The following is a 21,965-nucleotide window of genomic DNA, read 5'->3' as shown; positions in this document are numbered from 1 at the left end:
TGTTAGTGACAAATAGATGTTAGTTCTCTAGCGTAGCTACTAGTCTATCCATCATTTCTACTAGCTATTGTTGTATAGTACTAATTAATAGAAACTGGAGCTGCTTGTAAATAGAACCCACCTCTATACTACCAACCTATAAGTGACATATCTACCAGCAGTTTCTGAAGGACGAATGATTTTGACGACTTGGCCTTTAGCCAAACCAAAATAGCGAGCAACTGGATCAGCATATTGGATCCTTGGTAGTTGAGTTTCTTTGATTTTATATCTATCCAAAAGTTGAAGCTTTTCGTCGTCTGATAATAAAATATGCTTAGGAACTAACTCATGCTTAGTAATATTAACCAAAAGCTCGTTTTCCAAAAAGCTCTCAATATAATGTTTCGGAGCAGCATCTAGTATGGCCACTTTAGCATGAGCTGTCAATACATTTTGAGAAATAAGTATTGCTCGTTGTATCGCATGCTCATCCATCTTTTCTACAATATCTCTAATTGGCTTGACTCCGGTTTTCTTTGATTCATCTGCAAAATAACAAATAATTCGCTTAGTTTGGTCCTGTCTATGGGAAGCAACCATCAGCATCCTCGACCTCAAGCGTTGATGAGACTCGAACCTTTCCTTAAAGGTTGAAAAGTCTTCCTCTTTATCTTGGCTTGAAACAATGTACCCCCTATCCTCTAGCATCTCACAAAGCGTCCTCCTTGCTCGAAAAAATCGGTTATCACTACTGTCCATGATTATTAAAATACACCTAACTCTGTCTTATAAGTATTAAGAATCCAGATAGATGGTTGTTTGCTACCTTTCCGTTGGTAAACTATTCAGCTCTAAAAACGACTACCTTTTGTGTTTTCCTCTGGATCCCTCTAGACTAAAGAGCAGTCAAACTCCTAAGAGACATTCAGTCCTAAATCCGAATTTCGAAGCTCTAGTCCAAGAAAACTTTAAACTTTTTTTGAATCAAGTATTCCTATTCCCTATTCTTTTTGTCCTTGCTTTTTTCCTGGTCAAAATAATACGGTACTTTTTTTAGCGCCAATATTTGTATAATAATGCGCTAATAAATTAATATATGTTTAAATAACCAGAAAATAATCAAAAAAAATTTGTGTGAAAGGGATAATTACTGGAAGTAACAAAAGGGGATAAATTTTGATAAAATGAGATTATCTAGATTGTAATTAGATTCAAAAGAAATAGTGTAATCAGTGACATTCAAGAATTTATAAAAGGGAGCCTTAGATTAAAATGGACTTCTATGACGAGTTACTCAAGTTAAATGAACTTGCTTCAGAAAATACGGGAAACTTGACGGGAATACTGGGAAATTTGTTAATATTGGACACGAGAGATGAGAACTTTCATTCTTTGAATAATAGGTTTCCTGGGGGTTTCCTTTTAATTTCACAGTTTAAAGATATTCAACAAGAAGAAGATATGAACCCAGAACTGCAACAAACTGTTGTGAGATCTCTCCGAACCAGAATTTTTGACCATCCAGATTTTGATTCTATAAAACTTTGTATTTGTCAAGATATTAATTCTCCTATGAATAGAAACTGCCTCCTTGGACTATTAAAGCATTATAGTCAATTTCTTGGCATCAATTCTAACGTAGAACAATGTGAGGATATATCAAAAGAGGTTATCATTTTTAATATTAAGTATAAGTACATCGTTCTGGAATCGAACCTTATTCCTCTAAGTTTTAAGGCTGTTAGGGATCTTTTATATATTATGGTTATTAAACAAGTAAAACTGAATTCTAGAATGGTATTTTATGTTGAACAAGAACAACTAGGAGTAGAAATAGGACCCACACAGAGAGGTTTGGTGTCATATATAATATTGGATCCAAATGAAGAAGATGGAACTTGCGAGTTTAATGTGTATATGGTTTGTAATCCAACTGGATTATTAACAAAACTTGAAAACCGGGAATCTTCTTGTGACAAAATTGTAATCAATGAGATCATTCCAAGCAAAGTTACTGACTCTTCTTCGCAACCTTCAGATCAAAGTGCTTATTCTGCAGTCTCCAGATTTGACATTTATTCAGAAATTAATAATAGTGACTACTATGAGAATAGTAATAAGGAAAACTACCCTCTTCTTAATGATGAAACCATTCTATACAACAAACTTAATAGGCTAAAATGTATTAATACATTCTCTGGAACCTGTTTTTCACTCTTTGTAAGATGGAATTTGGGAATCGACGATGTCTTATACCCAAATATACCAAAGCTCAATCCTTCAAGTATAGATGAAGGATTAATTTTTCTGAAAATTGACATCAACCAAATCAAAGATCCGTCTCTTGTATCAATTATTGAAGGAATTAACTTTTTGGAACTGTTAATTAACTCCAGCTCCGATTTCAAAGATACCACTCTACAAAATCATTGTTCATCTAACCCAAGTACCGAATTTGAAAAGAAAGAGTTGCAAATTATCTCTTTCAAATTTATTAGAAGTCTTTCCAAAATGTGGGGGTACTCCATAATGGAACATTTTGATTCAAAACAACAAGATAATGAAGCTAATACATACGTGGAAAATGATAAATTTGAGTTGAAAGGCTCTTCCAGTTCAAGGATTGATGCTGATTATACGGATTTACTTTGGAGCTTTCTTGTGAGTATTAGAGACGAAAATCTCATCTTCAAAATAGTTTTGCTTTTGCTTGATGAACTGGAGAAATCTTCCACTCAACAACTTTACGAGAATAGATTTATCCCTCAAGTAAGAAATGACAATACAACAATTTTTTCTCAACTTATAAGGATTGCAATCGAAATTTACAAAGAAACTCAACACTTAGGACGGAGATACGAAAACTCTCCAGAAAATGAAGATTCTGATTTAAAAGAAAAATATTCTCAATGGGAATCAATAAAGAAGAAATATTTTGGAGAAATCAAAGCTTTAAAGTTTATACTAATGGAAATAGGCTTTGAAAGTATAATAGCAGATATGAAAATGCATGTTAGAAAAAGTGAACCCTTAATTGATGATACTAGTTTTGACTGGCACTTGAACGGCTTGTATTCAAAATCTAAGAAGTTTTTGGAAGAGTTTAATTTGATAGAATTACATCAAAATAATAAGGAGCTACTTGGAAGACTAAAGAAACTTATTCCTGTATGTTATATATCGAATATACTTAAAACTTATAATTGTTCCTGGGACATTTCAAAGAAGTTAATTAGATCTACAATCAAATACTATTCAGACCAGAACATCCAAGAAGCTCAACCTACCATCTTTTTGACACCCATTTTCAATAAGACAATGATTACTCAAATTGTCTCATCAAATCAACCAAATCAAATAGAGATTTCGTCTCATGGGACAAAAGGAGGGTGTGAAAGGGCGATTCTCAGTCTTAATAGAGTAAATTCCATTGAATTACCTAAACTTAATAGTGAGCTCAGTGAATCTATTATCAAATTTAACAGGCTTCCAATTTGTATTTGGAGAACTATATCAGACTTTGAGGAATCCAGTCACCTACAAAACCATTATACAATTCAATTAGAGAAAAGCTTAGTTTAGTTCTAGTTATATCTTGAAAACTATATTAATATTTACAAAATAAGAAAATTCTAATTAATAACTAATGACTAAATTGTTTCATGGTAATTTCCAGATCCCAATCAACCATTAAGGATTTGCTTAGACATATCGGAATGAATTATGTATGTTTTTCTAGTCTCAGGATCGACACATTGCAACTGCCCAAGAGAGAAAAACTTGCTAAAATGTAGCTTAGTTGTTTCTCCATCATAGTTCAATAGATCCATAGTACTTACTACGCATTTTACAATATCTTTTTCAACATAATGGTAAGTAATATTTTTGTCAGGTTTGATTGCTTTAATATCTCCATTTGGATAAACTAGAATACACCAACCAAGATGAGTCCAAAGTAACTTTCTTGTGTTTTTTGGACAAACAGAATCCTCTTGCTCATCATAAAATACAATTTCAACAAGTCCACTAGGGAACTTATAGGTAATAGTTCTCAAATCGTCGTCTTTCTGAACTTTATACGGCTTTTCAATATCACACCATGGTCTCCCTACGTCTTCAGGAATACCTGGTAAAGTTGTGAAGTCTTCCCCTTCACTTACAAACTCAAAGCAAGTACTTAAGATTCCATATAGTAAATCCAATTCCTTTTCAAAGTCAAAGGCTGCCAATTGTTCTTCAATAACTAAATCCCGATCTATAAATGAACCTGAAGAGTTGGAAGAAATTGATGTAGTCGTCTGCAAATTGGTAGTCAATGTAGTAATACCGGTGTTTCCTGCAAGTCTGGCTCTTTCAAATTCTCCATTTTTCTGATTATTAGCTCTCAGATTAACAGCTCGTTTCTTTTCCACACTTTCAGATGAGCTTTCTTTCTTTCCTATAGGGATTCTATTTTGCATACTTTCTCTCTCTTTTTCTTTCTTCTCCATCATTGTAATTTCTTTAGTGAGTCGATTGATCTCAGCGTCTTTTGCCTTGATTGTCATCTTTAAACGAGTTACCTGATCGCTCAAGGCAATCTTATCCTTGGTTAGCTTGTTATTTTCTCTTTCCAAACGTCGTTTTTCTGATTCTATTTCTTGCTTACTCTTTTCAAACTTAGCCCTCAACTCTTTTTCAAAAGTCACTTTTTGGCTTTCAAGAAGTTTTCTTTCTCTGGCCAACAAAGTCTTTTTCTTAAGCATTTCCTCGTGTGTCTCATGTATATATTCCATCTTCTCATCAAGTAAATCCAACTTTTGTTGAATCAATTTGTCATAGTCTTTTTCTTGGTCCTTTTCTGTAATATTTCCCTTAATTTTCTCATCCCTATTACTTTTTGCATTGACAATATTCTGTTCTTTGCCCCAGTCAATCCCTAGAAACTCTTCTTCAGCATCGAAGATTTCAAATCCTTCCACCCCACTCTCGGTGGTCAAATTTGAGCTTTCAATTCCCAATAATAACGAGTCTAGTTTGCTGTTTCTACCTGCTTCTGGCACAACTGACTTGTTTGAACGTATAAACCTTCTGGAAGGAGCTGAGCTCGGAACAATCTTGGCTGCTGCGTTCGACCTAATTTGGGAACTTCTTCTAGAAATAGATTCTCCATTTGCTTTTCTTGAGTTACTTATTACCAAGGACTTACCTTCTCCCTTCCTTAAAAATGGTCTTTTTGGTGGTGTTTTCAATTGACTTTCTTTCTCATTTTCATTTTCATGGATTGTTCTTTCAGTTTCAGTAACTGAGCCATCTGTCTCATTTTTTATTCCATATCCTTTATAAATTTCTCTTGATATCTCATCATCCTCGCTGTCAAAGTTATACAGTCCCAAATTAGTAGCGCATGCAGAAGTATTATGTTCTGCGCCTTGTTCATCAATATACTCATCATTAATATTTAATCTATCCATTTCATATACGCTCTCTTCTTCATATTCTTCAAAGCTTCCATTTGGATAGTGAGTATCTGCCATTTTAGTGAATAAATTACCTACAAATTACACCCTTGAGTACTACTTCAGTATTCTAGAACATCTGCTTTCTAATTTTTCCTTTAACTTCAAGATTAATTTATATTACATGTGGTATTTAATATTGTGGGCAAATGGCGCCAAATAGTATAAATTATAACCTTGTTAAATTAGCAATCAATTGATTAGTTGTGGGAAAAATTTAGTGTGAATAGCTCAAACCAGTCCTTTATAGGAACAATCACTATTGTAAAACAGCGTTGATTCTTGCCTTATTATTTGTATTTCTGAATCTAATAGGTCGTAGAATTTTTGTATAATGCTTTTATTATAATTATAGCTTGATATCTCTGATAAAATGGAGTAAAAGTGTTCTCTCAATTCTTCAAGATGTTTCGGACTCTTGGACATTTTTTCAACCAAATCTTGTTTTTGAAACCACATTATTTCGTTTTCAAAAATTTCAAGATGAGATCTTTCATCTACTGAATCAATCAAAAGCATGAAATTAGCATATCTGAAGCCTAGAATTACTGAGAAACAGTTAATAAGATGATGATCAAAACACTCAATAATAACTCTAAGCATATTAATAATTTCTTCTGGGTACACTAACCCTATTACTGTGCATACTTCGAGCTTATTTGATTTACTTTGTGAATTAATTTTGCTTTCATTCAGATTCACAAGCGCATGGTAACCTCCATAATGAGATGGATGTCTTTGTAATAATTTGATTACCCAACTTTCGATCATCCTGATTTCATTGTATTTATAAGGCTTATTTGAATCATCTGATGAAATTATTGTAGGGATTAATTCATAAATTAACCAATTAACTAAACTCCAAGCATGGTAGTTGTGTTCATAGGAGTCTATCTGTAGACAAATAAACTCAAAATTATCTTTTAAAACATAATTGATAATTTCATCATTATTCAAACTTTTAAACTCGTTTCCTTTAATTCTTTCATAGTATTCAGTTAATATGTACTCCAAATAACTCCAGATTTCCCCATACTTAAAGGTATGACATAGTGCGAGCTTTGTAAGATTTAACTCACTGCTTAAGAATCTCATATATTCAGATTCCAATCCTATTCTTTGTAATAATTCTCCTATTAATACTGCCCTTCTATCCCATATTTGTGGATTCATGCTATCTAGGTATATCAATAATGTTAGTAGGTCCCATAAAATAGTGTCTTTTTGTTCATTGAAGAGTTGAAAATTCCCGTAAACTGTATATTGCTTTTCATTAATATCCAAAGCTTCTTTATCATTTAATGGTTCTTGGTACTGCTCCATGTATAAATCAATATACTCTCTAATTTCAGCTCTCACCACTTCCCTGAAGCTCTCAGATATAATTATTCTATCTTCTTCATCCAAATATTGGAATTCTTTTACTTCCTCTTCATTACAGTATTCCAGAAATTTTGTACTTTTCTTACTTTGTTTTTCTTGCTCATTAATAAACAATAATAATCTGAGTGACTGTTTAGGATATAATTCTAAATCTACTATCATTTTAAACTAAAACAATGTGTGCCTTCTTTACTATCATAATGTATTCATCATCTGTCTGGTTTACAATACTTTTGAATTCCTTGAATAATTTCTGTTATTTATCTCAAAAGACAACTTGGCGCCAACCACAATTTGACAGAAAATTCATTTGTTTGGAAGAAAAATCTCAATATTATTGCAATAGTTATAAAACAAATAAGTTTTGCCATGTTTCGTTTTCTATAATAAATCCAAGTTACTAATTTATCCCTACTAGGTTTAAGTTATTATTTACTGAGAATATGGCATATATCCGGAAAACGGAAATCATGAAAAAATCCTTAAAAATACCTAAATACCTACTCTAATGAAATAATAATTGAATTAAAATAAATCTAAAAAACTAAAGCATAATTTCTGACTCTTCATTCTTAGACTTACTAGTTAAAATGTGTTAATGATGGATAAATTAAAAAAAAACTTAACGTCCGTGAAGTATCAATAAACATTTGATTAAATTACACTCGTTTCCCGCCAGAACTAAAAATTAAATTCTCTGAGTAATTAAAGCAGGAGTAGTTTCATAATAATGAACACTATGAACAGAAAAACACTGATCAATATTGAATATCCCAAGATAGACTTCATTGTGCTTCTTGTTTCGTAATTATAATGTTTTTGTTTGGTAAAAATTTCATAATCAGAAGAATCACTTAAAGGGCTATTTTCTATTTCAACTTTAGATTCACTCTTTTCTATATTTTTGATCTTTATCTCCTCATTAACTTGATCATCATCTTCGTTTTTTGTTTTCTGTGACTGAATAGAGACTTTAGAATTGGACTCCGTTTTCACTGATTTATCTGACTTTGCAGAATCATCTTTAACTTTTTTCAGAATTAGGGCACTGAAATCTTCATCACTCAGATATCCAATTTCTTCCGAGCCAAATTCATATTCGCTAAAACTTTCAGAGTCCTCAGAACTTTCTGAAGTGCCAACTGGATGTAGAATATATTTTTCTACTTTGACCGAAGAAGCCTTATTATCGGAATTAGAAATATGTTTGTTGGAATCTAGCAGAACGTTTTCAGTTGCTCCGTCTTCTCGAGATATAACTTTTATGGACTTCTTTCTATGAGCTTTATTCTTCGAACGGGAGCTATGCGACTGTCTAGAATGTTTCTTCTGGCTACTAGAAATGTATTGGCTACTAATTTCAGAATCTGATAATAAAATATTCTCATCACTTAAAGAAGAGCTATCCACAGGGACTAACTTTTCAATTTTGTTTCTGGGTTCCTTATTATCAACCTTTTCTAAAACTATGGTATCTATAATATTAAACTCTGGCTTTGTTGATTTGCTACTTTTCTTGATTTTTTTAGGCAATTTGTAGGTTATCTTGCCTGTTATTATTTTTGGAGGTTTTAGGACATTATTTGTATTCAAAGCCATATAATCTGAATTACTTTTATCAACAGCCTTTTTAGGTTTATGATTTAAATTACTATTTAACAAAATAATGTCTACTGTTTTATTTGCATGTTTAACCTCGTTTTTAGAGACTTTAGAAACTTTCTTGAAATTATTCTTTCTTTTAACAGTCTTACTAGGAACTAATAAAATATTTAAAGTTGGTGCTTGAGTTTTAGTTGTTGTTTGTTTCACAGTATTGCGTTTGCTAGTTTTTGAGGTTTTTGTAACTGTATTTATAGGATTAAAAACTACTGTAACATCTTGTTTTACATTGCTGAATTGAGTTTGTTCTACGGGCTGAATTGTGTTTGAACTCGCAACATTTACTTTAGATTCACTTTTAGGTTCCATAGCTAGTATACAAACTGTTGTTGGTTGACTCTCCAAGTTTTTCTCAGAGGAAGTTTGATAAATATCAGTGTTTAATACATTTGAGTTATACGAGGTAACAACGGTGTGATTAGCAGGGCCATAAACTCCGATCTGGTTTATTTGAGACTTAGATTGTTTTGGTGTAGGTATTTGAGGATTATTAATTTGATTTGGAATATTAGTGTTTTCCTTTGGAATGATGTTTTGACTTATGAAGGTTTTTTGCTTTTTCTGTTTTAACGATGATTTAGTCACAGCTTTATTTACATTAACCATGTTAGTTTGGCTTTGGCAGTGGGCATTCGTTTGACTCTGTGCTGGTACAAAAATTATTTGAATACCCTTTGATGCTGCGGTACTCTGAGAAGTTTTAACATTTGCAGGAGGTTGCTGAAGGGAAATATTAGAAATTCCAGCAGTCTTAGTATTGGTATTTATATTTACATTTTGTACGCCATCATTATTTCCAACAAAAACGTTAGCTTGGTTACTTACTTCAGCAGGCTTTCCTACTCCATTGTTAACCATAACAATCCCATTTTTTCCCCTATTTTGAATATAATTTGCTCCTACACTCGAAACTCCTTGAATAGGCAAAGTTGAATTTCTTTGTATGAAATTCCCATTTACTATATTATTTGCATGTGGATACTGGAATTGACCATTGAAAGGCCCTGGAATAGCAGGCGGGAAACCGGGTTGAAATGGCATGCCGTTATAAGCCATTTTAGGCACTACTTGACCTGAAATAATAGAATTTGAAATGAACCGTTTAGCTTTCATTAAAGCTGCTCTACGAATAAGCTCTTCCTTGGTTACAGATCTACAGAGAATATTGAAGCACGAAACAAAGTCTTGGATATTGCAATTCATATATTTGTTATTACATGTAAGAATAACTTGGACAAGTTCATTGGGGTGAATATCTGAAGCAAGATCAAGCCTCACAACATCGGACGATGAATATATCGAAGCATGGCCTTTGCTAAGTTTCCATTTTCTTGGGAGTTTTTCTGCACCAGTAAATGGTTTTTGCTTTCTTACTTTTCGCTTATTTTTTTTGCCCTTGGATGGGTTGTCTCTAGGTACCCTATGCTGTGTTGAAGCTAATTTATTCATATCATACAAAAAGTACTCATTATACCCATTATCAGGTTGCATGCTTTGTTGAACATCTTCACTATCAAATTCGTCATCAAAGTCATCATCCAAATCATCATCGTCAAAACCATCCGCTGAGTCTCCCATATCAACTCCAAGAGTTTTAATCCTCACATTAATTGAATCATCATGAAGACCCAAAATACGTCTATATTTTGAGGACTTTCTGGAAGGTTCGGCTATATTTGATAAAGTTACTAATATAGATAAAGCTACTTCAGAATCATCAGAAGTGGAACAAGCGGACAAGTCCAAGGTTGTCTTTTTAGTCTGTCCATCAATTCTCCAGTTATCTGGAATTAACTTAATTGAGCTTTTATTCTTAATTTCCTTATTTAATTGCAAGCTTGCAGTAGCTATAGATACCCAACCTTTTGGTATATCAAAACTACCACCAAACTCAATTGGAGTACAAATTGACATTCCACCAAATAGAGCTCCTTTCTTTAAAAAACCTTCACAGTCTGAACATTGTATCACCCGTTCACTTCCATTAATATTTTTATGAACATATTTTGGTTTTTTTTCCCAAAAGCGATACCAACTTTTATGTTCTCGGACCCTATGGCATTGAAAACTCAAACATGAATTAAGATAATCGTTCCCCCAGGGAAACAAATACTCCGGATTTTCACATTCCTCGTTATCTACCAAATCAGATTCTTTTCCTAATGAAATTCCATTAATTGATAATAGAATTACCACCTGTAGGAAAAAATGGTAAATAAGTAGATACTTATTCATTGTAATCCTTAGATAATCCCATCAAAATGTTCCAAATAATTAGTATTTAAAATTACTTTTAACCTATTATATACTTAAAAGATTTACTTTTGCTATTTTATCTTAATATTATTCCTCCATTATTGTTTCCTCTATAGTAAGTATTTATGTCGTTTTTTCACTTCCCGCCTAAATTGCAAATATCCTTTAAAAATTCTAATTAAAATTGTCAAAATGATAGTAAATTCATAAAAAAATGAAGAAATTTTTAAAAAATTGTTTTCTCCAATGAGATAATATAATTGTTGATCTACATTTCTAATGATTCTAAACTAGTTATCTTTTTCTTAATAAGTAGTCCTTGTCAAATAAATTTCTTAACTTGTGAATATACAGATATTTGAATTTAAATTAGTCTGAAATAGATACGTATGATGTAAATCTCATAAGTGCCAGTATTTTGTTCTAATGTTGATTTAACTTGTCTGTTTAAGTCTGCATGGTGATTTATAAGTAATTTTGTCCAGCTAAAAAGGAAGAGCGAGAAAAAAAGATGTTCTATTTATATAGTTATGTTAAGTAGTGCGTCAGTATTTCTAAAATGTTTGAAATCTTTGATAACTATAAATCCATTTGGAACAAAATCATTAGCCACATCTTCACATTTTTTGCTGGCGTCCAAGGCTGATACAGATTGTACAATAGTCCTTGGCCTACTGATTAGATCTGTAACAAAAGAGCAGAATTCTTGATAAGTTAAATTTTCAAGAATTTTAATGGACTTGTCTTTCCAATCAAAATTGCTCTCTCCATTAGTGATTGCTGTCAAGTATTGAGCAACTTCCTCTTTAATATTTTTTGGTTTGTTTGAATAAATCTTAATTTCAGAATCCACTAAAATGTTAAACTGATCCTCATCAAGCTTTTCCGATAATTTTACGACCAAAAGATCATCAAGTAAATTATGAATGCGGTTTATAACATGAGAATTACTGAAGTCTGAAGACTGAACACAAACATAAATACCAATAGCTGGCTTTAAATTATAGCTACATGCATGCACAATATACCCTAATTGTTGATTTGTACGAAGTTCTAAGTAGCAATTTGAATCCAAATATTTTGACAACAGCTCCAAAAGAACGTAGTTTCTTAAATTGTACTCTCCCATATCAATTGAATATATAACTGAACCATTCTTATCCATTGGGTTTATCACAGACTTAGATAGAATGATCCTATTGGATTTTATTTCAGGATCTGATTCTATTGCTTTTTCCAAATCTATGCAGTTTCTAATGATAGTCTTTTCCATTTTAGAATTTAGTTGTTCAGACGATAACAATTCCTTGATAGTCACAGTTTCAACAAGTTCTCGTGCTTGTTCCTTATTTAAGTTACCAACTGTGATCGATTTTATCAAACACTGTGAGAAAAATGTTGATATATGATCACACAACCTTTCGTATGTAGTTGTACTTAATATAGATAAAATCTCCTCTTTTGAAGGAGTATAAACAGAATAAAACTCCCTGAAATTATACGAAGTCAAATGGGCAAGTATATCTGGATTAAAAAGTGAGTTTCTGACTGATAGTCTACTTTCCTCCAGAGCATCTTCAAAGAATGATTTATATAGTTGCTTTTTACCATCATTTTTGAGTTCAACTAGAGATTTGATCAAAAACTTTAATAATGTGTGCATTTTATCATTAAAACCAGAAATTGTGATAGATAAACAATTCATTGAATTTCTTAAATTGTACCCACCCGAAATCTTATAGTCTAAATTGGCAATGGTTGCATTATAAGCCTCTTCTGCAACAAATTTACTTAATGTTAAAGATGTCAAAGTATCAAGAACAAGTAATTCACATGTAACCTTACTTGATGAGAAGAAAAAGAATTGAGAAAAACCGTGTGGAGTTTGAAAATTTGTATCAGGCTTATAATATGCAACCACTCTGTCACTAAATGAATTTCCAGGAATCTCCAAAATTGTGGGGAATGCCTGCATGTTGCCGCCATACGTGTTCATTAAGTCAAAATTCTCTGGAATATAATTATTTTTTGTTGGCATTTTGAGTCCAAATCTGCTAGCATTAGAAAGACTTATATTAGAGATAATTTCCTTAATTTCTGGTCCAAACTCTAACTTCAAATAGTTTATATTATAATGTCTGTCATAAATTAATTTATCTTTAAGTCTTTCATCTTCAATAAGAGCTTTATTTTCCGGAATTGAAAGTAAAATAAACATATTCTTGGGATCAAAATATTGTTTAAGATATTTTACTGCATCTACATCCATTTTTTCAACTCTATTCCCAAAAGTAAGAAGTTCCTTTAGAGGAGGTAAATTTGCAAGAGCAAATACATTATTACTTATAGTTTCATCTAGACTTGGTCTATTTCTATAATCAAAGACAAGCTGAGAAAGTTTTTCAAGATCTGAAACTACTTCCATATCTATTTCATTCTTTATAACCAAATTCACAAAATTTAATGTGTATTCAATAACACTCAAAACTTCTCTTGCACCTTTCTCTGTTAAAGTTATTATTATTTCAAACAAATTAGCGGAATACATTTCATTTAATCCGCTGCTTAGAGCAAGACACCAACCATTTCTTCTCAAAGCTGAAGTCAAACTTCCTGGCCCTTCATGTCCTAAAATATTTGTAAAATACATTTCAGGAAGTCCTTTTCTAAATTTACGTAAATCAGGAATCTGAAAATTAAAAGATACTTTTTTTTCATCTTTATTAGGTATTACATATACCATTGACTCAAGAGCACCATCTTCTGGAGATTCCATAATACTTAAATATGGTCTTTCTTTTTGGAATTCACCAAAATAATCAACACGAGCAATATTCTTATCAACTATTTCTGAAAAATACTTTATTGCATAACTCTCAAGCTCATCAAGATCACAATTTGAAACCAAAGTAAGAAACATATTATTTGAACTATAATATTTATTATGAAAATTCTTCAGTTCTGCAATCAAATCAATTCCTTTCTTTTCTGGCTCATATTTTAATGTTTCTATACTTCCAGTACCAAACTTTCTCAATGGATGCCCATTCCTAGCTATTGAAGAAATTACATGATATCTTATCCATAAATCTGATAACAAATTTTTGTTATGCTCACTGTTTACTGCATTAACTTCCCTATCTACATACTTTGTATCAAATAAAGGACATATAAAAAAAGCAGAAAATAAGTCTAATGCATGCTCAAATGACTCATTTTTTATTTCGAAAAAGTAAGATGTTGACAAATTATCTGTGAATGCATTTGAACTCCCTCCATTCAATTTCATATAGTCATCAAAATCACTAGGGTTTGGATGTCTGGCTGAGCCTAAAAATAACATATGCTCCAAAAAATGGGCAAGGCCATTCAGTTCTTCAGGATCTTGCTGACAACCAACAAATACTGACATACTTGCTCCTGAAATATCCGTATTCTCATCCTGAACCAATAATACCCTCAAATTATTTTTCAATACCAGAGCTCTATATTTGTTGTCATCATAAATTGGCTTCGTTATTTCATTCTGAATTTCTTTTAAATTCGTCTTTATTTCTGTCATCTATTCTATTTAAATCTCTGAAAAAATAATTTCCTCGTGTCTCTTTTTTCTTTTCTTGGTTTTCAGATTATTTTATTTTTATCTTTATGCCTAATTTCTATACAAAAATTACCCCCCCTTTTGACATTTTTCCCAGATATTTGTGCTATTAACCCACATAACATTTTGAATGTTCCCGCCATTTCAAAATTGCAATAATTTCCTTTATCGGATGAAATAACAAATATTCAGATACAAAAATAAAATAAAAAAAATAATTTACAAATTTTGAATCGAAACTGACTATTTTGTGTTTTTTATGTGACTTTTTTTTAAAATAATGTAATTAAATTACTTAGTCTTGAACTAATTTTTTGCAATCTCATTATTGAGTGTGTTAATTTTAAGAAATTATACAGTATTATAACCTGCAAATAAAGTATGTATTACAAATTCTTTAGTTTATCTTCCAGCGAAATCATGGGTGTATTTTTGTTCCTTGAAATCTGAGTAATTGACTCCAATTTTAAATATCCTTCTGGAATAGATGGATCTTTATATTCAGAACCCACACCAGAATTCTTAGTATCATCTATTTGAGATCTTATTTCTGTTAATACGGAGTTTGAAGTCCATATACTATCATAAAATTCAATAAATTCATTGTATTGTACATTATTTAATATATCTATTTTCCTTTGTCTTATATCAAATAAATATGATCTTTCATTAATCTCATGAAGATAAGTCTTATACTCATCAAAGATACTTTTTGGATTTGATGAAAGGGTTTGAATTGTGGAATCCTTCAATTTTATAAACATTTCCTTATTCAATTTACTTTTTAGTTCCACTTTTGTTTTGTTTATATGAAACTCTAAAAGCCTCTCAAGAGTTAGAGCATTAGTATACTCAGATGATTGTAAATAGTATCCAATAATAATTGCAGGAGAAGAAAATATCTGTGTAGCTCTAACAACATAAGCTAGTTGTTGATTAGTTCTGAGATCAGCAAAAGCTTCACTTGAGACAAACGGTAAAATCAAATCACATAGGACTTGTTTCCTCAAATTATACTCTCCAAGGAAGAAACTCAACATCCAACATCCATTTTTGTCCGAACTATTTGGAATATAATTTAAAGTATAAATATCCTTTTTTAAATTAACAATTGAAAATTGTTCTACTTTTATTCCACAAGATTTTACTTCATTTTTAACAGAATTCTGGAAATTTATCAAATTTTTCCAATGTTGTATTGAAATACACTTTGCATTTGGTTCTGAAAAATTACCCATAATTAACCCTTCAAGTCTACAGTTTGATAAAAAGTGTTGTCTTATAGAACAAAACAATTCAAAAGTAAATGATTCCAAAACATTTAATTTTTCTTGACGATTGAAGAAAAAAGGTGACAAAGATTCTGAGATACATTCTAGTGAAAGTGAAGTCAAATTTGGTTTTATTATCTTATTCTTCCAATCTTTGCTTATAATTAATATGGCTTCATCATAATATTTTCTAACCTCTGTTCCATGATATAATTTCTCGAACATTATTGAAATCAAATAATTTAATTTGTGAGAAAGTCCAAATCCTTGTAAAACAAATACATTTGTTCTAGAATTGAAATTAATTGTATAAGATAAACTTGCTGCTAATATATCTGAAGAAAGCTCATGCATACTTCTATACATAACTTCATTTAAGATTTCACCAAATACTTGGAAAACTAATTCATTTGAAAAATTTGACAATTTCTCAAAAGATGAGTTTTCTTTAAATTCTAGAATTCTCTCAGCAACTAATCTCATATTGATTAATGAATGAGGAGAATTAAAGGTTGAATCTGGTTTAAACCAAATATTTAAAGGATGTGAATGAATATTGTAAGAATCGGTATTACCTTGAGCTTTCAATTCATCAAAATTTAGAAGCTCAGGAATTCTCAAGTAATCATTAACACAAACCTTTTGTGGGTTTAATATTGAGAAATCTGTTGATACAAATTGATTCGGCTTTGGCAAAATTAACCCAAGTTTTAAAGCCTTTTCTGGTGAGGAGGAATTAATTATTGAAAGCAAATCTTCATCTAGTTCTGAAATACTATATTTTGTTCCATAATAATGTTCAACAATAAAGTTTTCTTGATTTTTCTTATACTCCTCCTCAATTGCTTGCGAAGATAGTAAGATAAAAAAATTGTCATTACTTAAGTATTCCAAAATAGAGAATACATCATCTTGTGAAAATTTTTTCACAACAAAACCGGAAGAGAGGATTTCTTCAAATTTACATTTGTATTTGAGATACTTTGCTGGTAATGAGAATAAGTCACGAATTGAGAATTTGGGTTGATAAGTAAAACCTGCTCTAGTAATCCCAATAAACTCATCAACTAGTTCTGGAATAACAGGTGTTGCCTTAAATAATACTAAAAAGTTGAAAATGATTTCCAATACTTGTCCAATATTATTATACCCCTCATCAGTTAGAACAACCCCAAACTGAGCTAGTGCACATGGATCTTCATTAGTAATAGCAAAAGAAGCACCAGTAGCAAGTTTTTTAGCTCTTAATATTGATGATATTCCTCCTTCACCTTTATGTCCAATAATGTTTGCAATATAAGCAGGAGCACAACTATCGTTATATTTGTCTAAAGGAGGAAGTGGGAAGTAGATTTTTAATCTTTTGTCAGTTTCATAAGGTATTAACTTAATAATTTTTCCAATTGAAGTTTCTCTTGTATAAGGAGGAATTTCCATGAAAATCTTTGTATAATCAAAACAATTAACTTGGTGATTTGGAATTTTTGAAAAATATTCAATAGTATACTTTTCCAATGTGTCTAGATCTTCTTTTCCATAAAGAATAATTGACATAATATTACTGCTGTAATAGGAAGAGTAGAACTTTAAAAGTTCAGAATGGAGATTGATTCCCAATTTTTTGGGTTTGAATTCCAAAGTTTCTTTATTCCCGGTAGTAAAACAATTCAAAGGATGTGATTTGTTTGACAATTGACCAAGTAAATGGAATCTAACTCTTTCATCACTGTGATATTTAAGATGGAACTCATTTTCAATGGCAGAAACCTCTTTTTCTGTCATATCCTTGCAAAACAATGGTTCTGTAAAGAATGAAGAAAATCTATCCAATGCTTCATTAAAAGCATTATTTTTTATTTCAAAGTAATATGTTGTAGTTGATCTTGTAGTAGATCCATGCCTCTTTCCTCCATGGCTTGCAATAAATTTTTGATATTCATCCACGTTCGGATATTTTTTTGTTCCACAGAATAACATATGCTCTAAAAAGTGTGCCAATCCATTTAAATTTTTAGGAGAGTACATAGCTCCAATGTAGACTGTAAGGCAGCATCCACTTGTTTTAGTTTCCTTATCTGATACTAAAAAGGCTGTTAGACCGTTCTTAAGCTCTAAAGCTCTGTACTTTCTATCTTCACATTCTGGAAGTACAATGTCATCCACTTTTTGAACCAGTTCCTGTGAATTATTAATCATTTTCTCTTATAGGGATAATTTTAATTCTTCAAATATATTTATTTAGGTAGTTATTAACAGCTGTGAGTACTTATCAATAGACCAATCTATTTTTATTATCGAATGGCATTTTGCTAATAATTTGACCTATTAATTTATAAGACACGTATGGCGCCAACGATCTTTATTTATTAAAATATATTCACATGCAAATAAAATGCGAGAATACATGCAAAATTGAAAATACGAAAGGGGGGATATTTATATATGAATAAAAATAAACATTATGAACAGCGAATTGCTAGTTAATATTTGTGGGATATTGGAGATGGTTCAACCTCTAATCTATATATTCTAGGGTTGGAGCCATGGATGTAATAAAATATTTTCAAGACAAAGTCTATTATTAGGGGCTTTGACTAGTATACTACTAAGGAGGTTTCTCAAATTGTGTGAGATATCTGCATTTAGCACACTTGAGTAGGTAGGAATATCAATAGTAATGCTTTCATCACACAGTTTCAACTGAAATTCTATGGGAGATTTTTTTGAGAATATATCAAAATAAGGGGGATAACCAAAAACTAGAGTATGCAATAAACAGCCGAGAGTCCAAACTTCTCTTTTTTCAGCAGAATAACCCATATAATTTTCATCATTGTGAGAACAAAATGAATATGTAAATGCTTCTGGAGGTAGCATTGTATGAGTCCCATATGCGTCTCTGAGCATTCCATTATTACTTAGAATCTGAGATTCACCAAAATCAATTATTATAGGATGTATTTTATTTGATTCTGGGTTGTCTAATACAGTGCATATATTTTCGATCTTAATATCTTTATGGACAATATTCAACTCTCTTAAAAGAAATAAAGCAGATTTTACAACATCCTTGAAGATATGAGCAATAGACAATTCATCACTAAAGACGGAAGATAGATAAATGGGATTTGGAACCCATCTTTGGTTTTGTGCAAAATTCATCAATGGCTGCCCCAACTTAGGAAAAATGAGGCCAATAAATTGATCCTGGGAAGTAAAAACTTGAGATTTCTGATCAAATCTCACACCAAAAACATGAATCAGCTGTATGAAAGAATTTTTCATATCTTTGCTAGTTCTAGATCTGTTTTCTTCGGACAGAGATGATTCTAAATAATCTCTTTGACCATCTACAATCGTTTCAAAAACCCATTCCTGCATATCTTTGCGGTAATATTCTGATGTCATGGATATCCCTAGCTTTCTTTGGATTAAATAATGTATATTTATACAATATAAAACTCTGTCATCCAATGATGTTTCCAAGTAATCACAATCTGTGCCTTCATACTCATCGAAAACATGTTTTATTTGGGCGGCACAGCCATCCAAATCGTCAGGTGTAAATAATTTAAGCACAACGTCCTGGCTTTTGTATTTTGCATTAAATACTCTTTTTGAAATCTTTTCCTTAATTTCTAATGTATTTGGGAATTTCATTTTCTTATTTATTTTCCTATATTTTCAATATATTTAGCATTTTACTTCAAAATCAACCATTAGAACTTCAAAAATGCCCGATATTGTGTGTTCAACCAAGCTATTCAATAACTATCACAAAACTTCAATGTTTGGTCAAAATATTGCACTTTTTTATTTCAACAAATTTTTACTCAGAAAACATATTTTCCACACAATACTTAACTTTTTCCCCATAGTATATTTTTAATATAATTTTTTAAGAATAGGCGGGAAACATAGAGCCCTTCAAATAATCATTAAAGACATCATGTCTCATACTTGAAAATGAGCCAAATAGGGGGGAACCGGAAGAAGTTTGCGAAGTGGAAATACATTTTTTCTTGTTTTTTTTTTAGAAAGAGGGTGTATTGTGTGGTCAATTATACCAATTAATTTAAAATTGTTTGGCCAAGAAAAAAAGAATAGGAAGCAATGGTAAGTTTAGAGTATAAAAATTGGTCAATAATAAGGTGAACATGGCGATATGGCCCATTTGCCTTCATTCTTTTTAGCTTGAGCTACTTATTGGTCAATTTTTTTAATTATTATTTTCATTAATTAATTTCCTCTGATTGTTTTTAGTTCCAATTAAGACCAGGAATTACAAATTTATTAAAAGATGGAAGCAGGGCATTTTCCGGCCTGGATGAGGCCGTATTGAGGAATATTGAGGCTTGCGTAAATTTAAGTGAGATGACTCAAACATCATATGGTCCAAATAGCATGAATAAGTTAATTGTGAATCATCTTGGAAAACAGTTCATCACTAGTGACTTGTCAACAATTATAGAAGAACTTGATATCCAGCATCCAGCAGCAAATATGGTAGTAATGGCATGTAAGAGGCAGGCTGAAGAGTACGGTGATGCGAGCAATACAGTTTTGATATTTGCAGGAGAATTATTAAGAAATGCTGCAAAGCTACTTAATGATAATGGTTTACATCCTTCAGATATTGTAGCAGGATATGAAATAGCCTTAGAAAGATCATTATCTTTACTAAATGGAATGGTAGCACATAGAGTTGCTAATTTTAAGAATGTTAGTGACTTATCTGGAATTGTAAGGCCTTTGGTTTCAACAAAGAATATAGGATATTCTGATTTAATTACGAGATTGACATGTGAAGCCATTACAAGCATAATGCCAGATGAAGATAAATTAAAAGAATTCAATATAGACAATGTAAGAATTGTTAAGCTTTTGGGAGGATCCCCAATGCAATCATTTACAATAAATGGTATGATGGTTAATAGAGAGCCTGGAGGTACAATAAGAAAATTGGAAAAGGTCTCAAATGTTATGGTTTTAGGATGTGGACTAGAGATGACTGGAACAGAGGCGAAAGGTACAGTTGTTTTAAATAATGCTCAAGAGCTTTTGGATTTTACTAGAGGTGAGGAATCTCTGGTTGAAAACTTGATTAAAGATATTAAACAAACCGGTAAGATCGATGCTATTATCGCAGGCGGTCCAATTTCTGATATTGCACAACACTTTTGCAACAAGTACGATATATTAACTCTAAGAATTACATCTAAATGGGAACTGAGGCGCATTTGCCGAAGTATTGGAGCTGTTGCAATGGTTAGATTGGGAGTTCCTCTTCCAGAAGAAATAGGAAAGGCTAGTTCTATCAGGGTTGAGGAAATTGGATCGAAGAAGGTCACTGTGATTAATGCTCTTAATACCAAAGTAAGCTCAGTTATTCTTAGAGGTGCTACTCAGGGAATTTTGGATGAAATGGAAAGGGCTATTGCGAATTCTGTCTCTGTTGTTAAATCATCTACAAAAGATAATCGATTTGTTGCTGGCGCTGGGGCTACATTTGTTGAGCTTTCTAAATGCTTGAGAGCATATGATAAGTCTGAAAACAAATACCAACAAAATTCTGTAGATGTACCTGTTCCTGGAATGGAGGAGTACGCAGTAAATATGTTTGCTGAAGCTTTAGACGTTTTCCCAAGACTATTGGCTGAGAATTCTGGACTAAACTCCACCGATCTTCTGGCATCACTACATGCAATACATCAACAAGGTTCTCAACCACATAAAGGAATAAATGTTTTCTGTGGTTCTGGAACTTCTCCAATTATTGACTGTATCTCAAATAATGAGCAGGGAGTAGGATTGATTGTCGATCATTTGGGCACTCTTTGTTCTGCTTTAAAATTAGCAACAGACTCAGCTGTTACTATTCTTAAAATAGATGAAATCATTATGGCAAAGCCTGCAGGAGGTCCAAAGCCCCGTTCTCAAAACGATGACATGGACTAAAAAGTTGATGGAAAGATTAGATTTACGTAAAAAGGAGCAATTATTTTATAGGGAATAATTGAGAGGAAGCAAAAAATAACTTAAAATAGAAAATTTCTTGCTATTGCTTATACTGCTTTGGCTCATATCCTCTTGCTATTGACTTCCTATTACATCTAAGTTCTTTGAATAAAGATAACATTAACTTCACAATTAGATTATTTCCACTTATTAATTCATAATATATTATTTATTAATTTTTTTTACTTGTGTTTTTTTTATTTAAAGGTATTTGATCTTCAGGCATTCATTAATATTGTTAAACTTCATATTGTTTATTGCCAACCTTTTTTCTTCTTTTTAATTTGTCTATGA

At 31.6% G+C, this 21,965-nt stretch overlaps 9 protein-coding genes across 9 annotated transcripts; 2 read left to right on the top strand and 7 right to left on the bottom strand.

The window, feature by feature from the left end:
- Positions 1–123: 123 nt before the first annotated feature.
- cgd2_980 (putative DNA-directed RNA polymerase 2) lies at positions 124–768 on the bottom strand (the record flags this gene model as incomplete). Its single annotated transcript, XM_626329.1, has 1 exon — positions 124–768. A coding segment is annotated over one exon (645 nt), but the record flags the coding sequence as incomplete, so codon positions are not given.
- A 486-nt stretch (positions 769–1,254) lies between these two features.
- On the top strand, positions 1,255–3,564 carry cgd2_970 (hypothetical protein; the record flags this gene model as incomplete). Its single annotated transcript, XM_626328.1, has 1 exon — positions 1,255–3,564. The coding sequence occupies one exon, from the start codon at positions 1,255–1,257 to the stop codon at positions 3,562–3,564; it is 2,310 nt and encodes a 769-aa protein (XP_626328.1).
- Positions 3,565–3,665: 101 nt separating this feature from the next.
- On the bottom strand, positions 3,666–5,498 carry cgd2_960 (hypothetical protein; the record flags this gene model as incomplete). Its single annotated transcript, XM_626327.1, has 1 exon — positions 3,666–5,498. The coding sequence occupies one exon, from the start codon at positions 5,496–5,498 to the stop codon at positions 3,666–3,668; it is 1,833 nt and encodes a 610-aa protein (XP_626327.1).
- Positions 5,499–5,711: 213 nt separating this feature from the next.
- On the bottom strand, positions 5,712–7,025 carry cgd2_950 (hypothetical protein; the record flags this gene model as incomplete). The annotated part of the gene is made up of 1 exon (XM_626326.1): positions 5,712–7,025. One exon carries the CDS (start codon positions 7,023–7,025, stop codon positions 5,712–5,714), a length of 1,314 nt encoding a protein of 437 aa, XP_626326.1.
- Positions 7,026–7,568: 543 nt separating this feature from the next.
- Positions 7,569–10,760, bottom strand: cgd2_940 (signal peptide plus transmembrane domain or GPI anchor; the record flags this gene model as incomplete). Its single annotated transcript, XM_626325.1, has 1 exon — positions 7,569–10,760. One exon carries the CDS (start codon positions 10,758–10,760, stop codon positions 7,569–7,571), a length of 3,192 nt encoding a protein of 1,063 aa, XP_626325.1.
- A 541-nt stretch (positions 10,761–11,301) lies between these two features.
- Positions 11,302–14,343, bottom strand: cgd2_930 (peptidase'insulinase-like peptidase'; the record flags this gene model as incomplete). Its single annotated transcript, XM_626324.1, has 1 exon — positions 11,302–14,343. The coding sequence occupies one exon, from the start codon at positions 14,341–14,343 to the stop codon at positions 11,302–11,304; it is 3,042 nt and encodes a 1,013-aa protein (XP_626324.1).
- Positions 14,344–14,768: 425 nt separating this feature from the next.
- Positions 14,769–17,855, bottom strand: cgd2_920 (peptidase'insulinase-like peptidase'; the record flags this gene model as incomplete). Its single annotated transcript, XM_626323.1, has 1 exon — positions 14,769–17,855. A coding segment is annotated over one exon (3,087 nt), but the record flags the coding sequence as incomplete, so codon positions are not given.
- A 327-nt stretch (positions 17,856–18,182) lies between these two features.
- On the bottom strand, positions 18,183–19,313 carry cgd2_910 (hypothetical protein; the record flags this gene model as incomplete). The annotated part of the gene is made up of 1 exon (XM_001388157.1): positions 18,183–19,313. The coding sequence occupies one exon, from the start codon at positions 19,311–19,313 to the stop codon at positions 18,183–18,185; it is 1,131 nt and encodes a 376-aa protein (XP_001388194.1).
- A 603-nt stretch (positions 19,314–19,916) lies between these two features.
- cgd2_900 (putative T complex chaperonin) lies at positions 19,917–21,611 on the top strand (the record flags this gene model as incomplete). The annotated part of the gene is made up of 1 exon (XM_626322.1): positions 19,917–21,611. A coding segment is annotated over one exon (1,695 nt), but the record flags the coding sequence as incomplete, so codon positions are not given.
- Positions 21,612–21,965: the final 354 nt, after the last annotated feature.

Source organism: Cryptosporidium parvum, chromosome 2, assembly GCF_000165345.1.
Source record: "Cryptosporidium parvum Iowa II chromosome 2, whole genome shotgun sequence".
In the NCBI taxonomy this organism is placed as follows: domain Eukaryota; phylum Apicomplexa; class Conoidasida; order Eucoccidiorida; family Cryptosporidiidae; genus Cryptosporidium; species Cryptosporidium parvum.
This window is presented reverse-complemented; position numbering and strand designations above follow the sequence as displayed.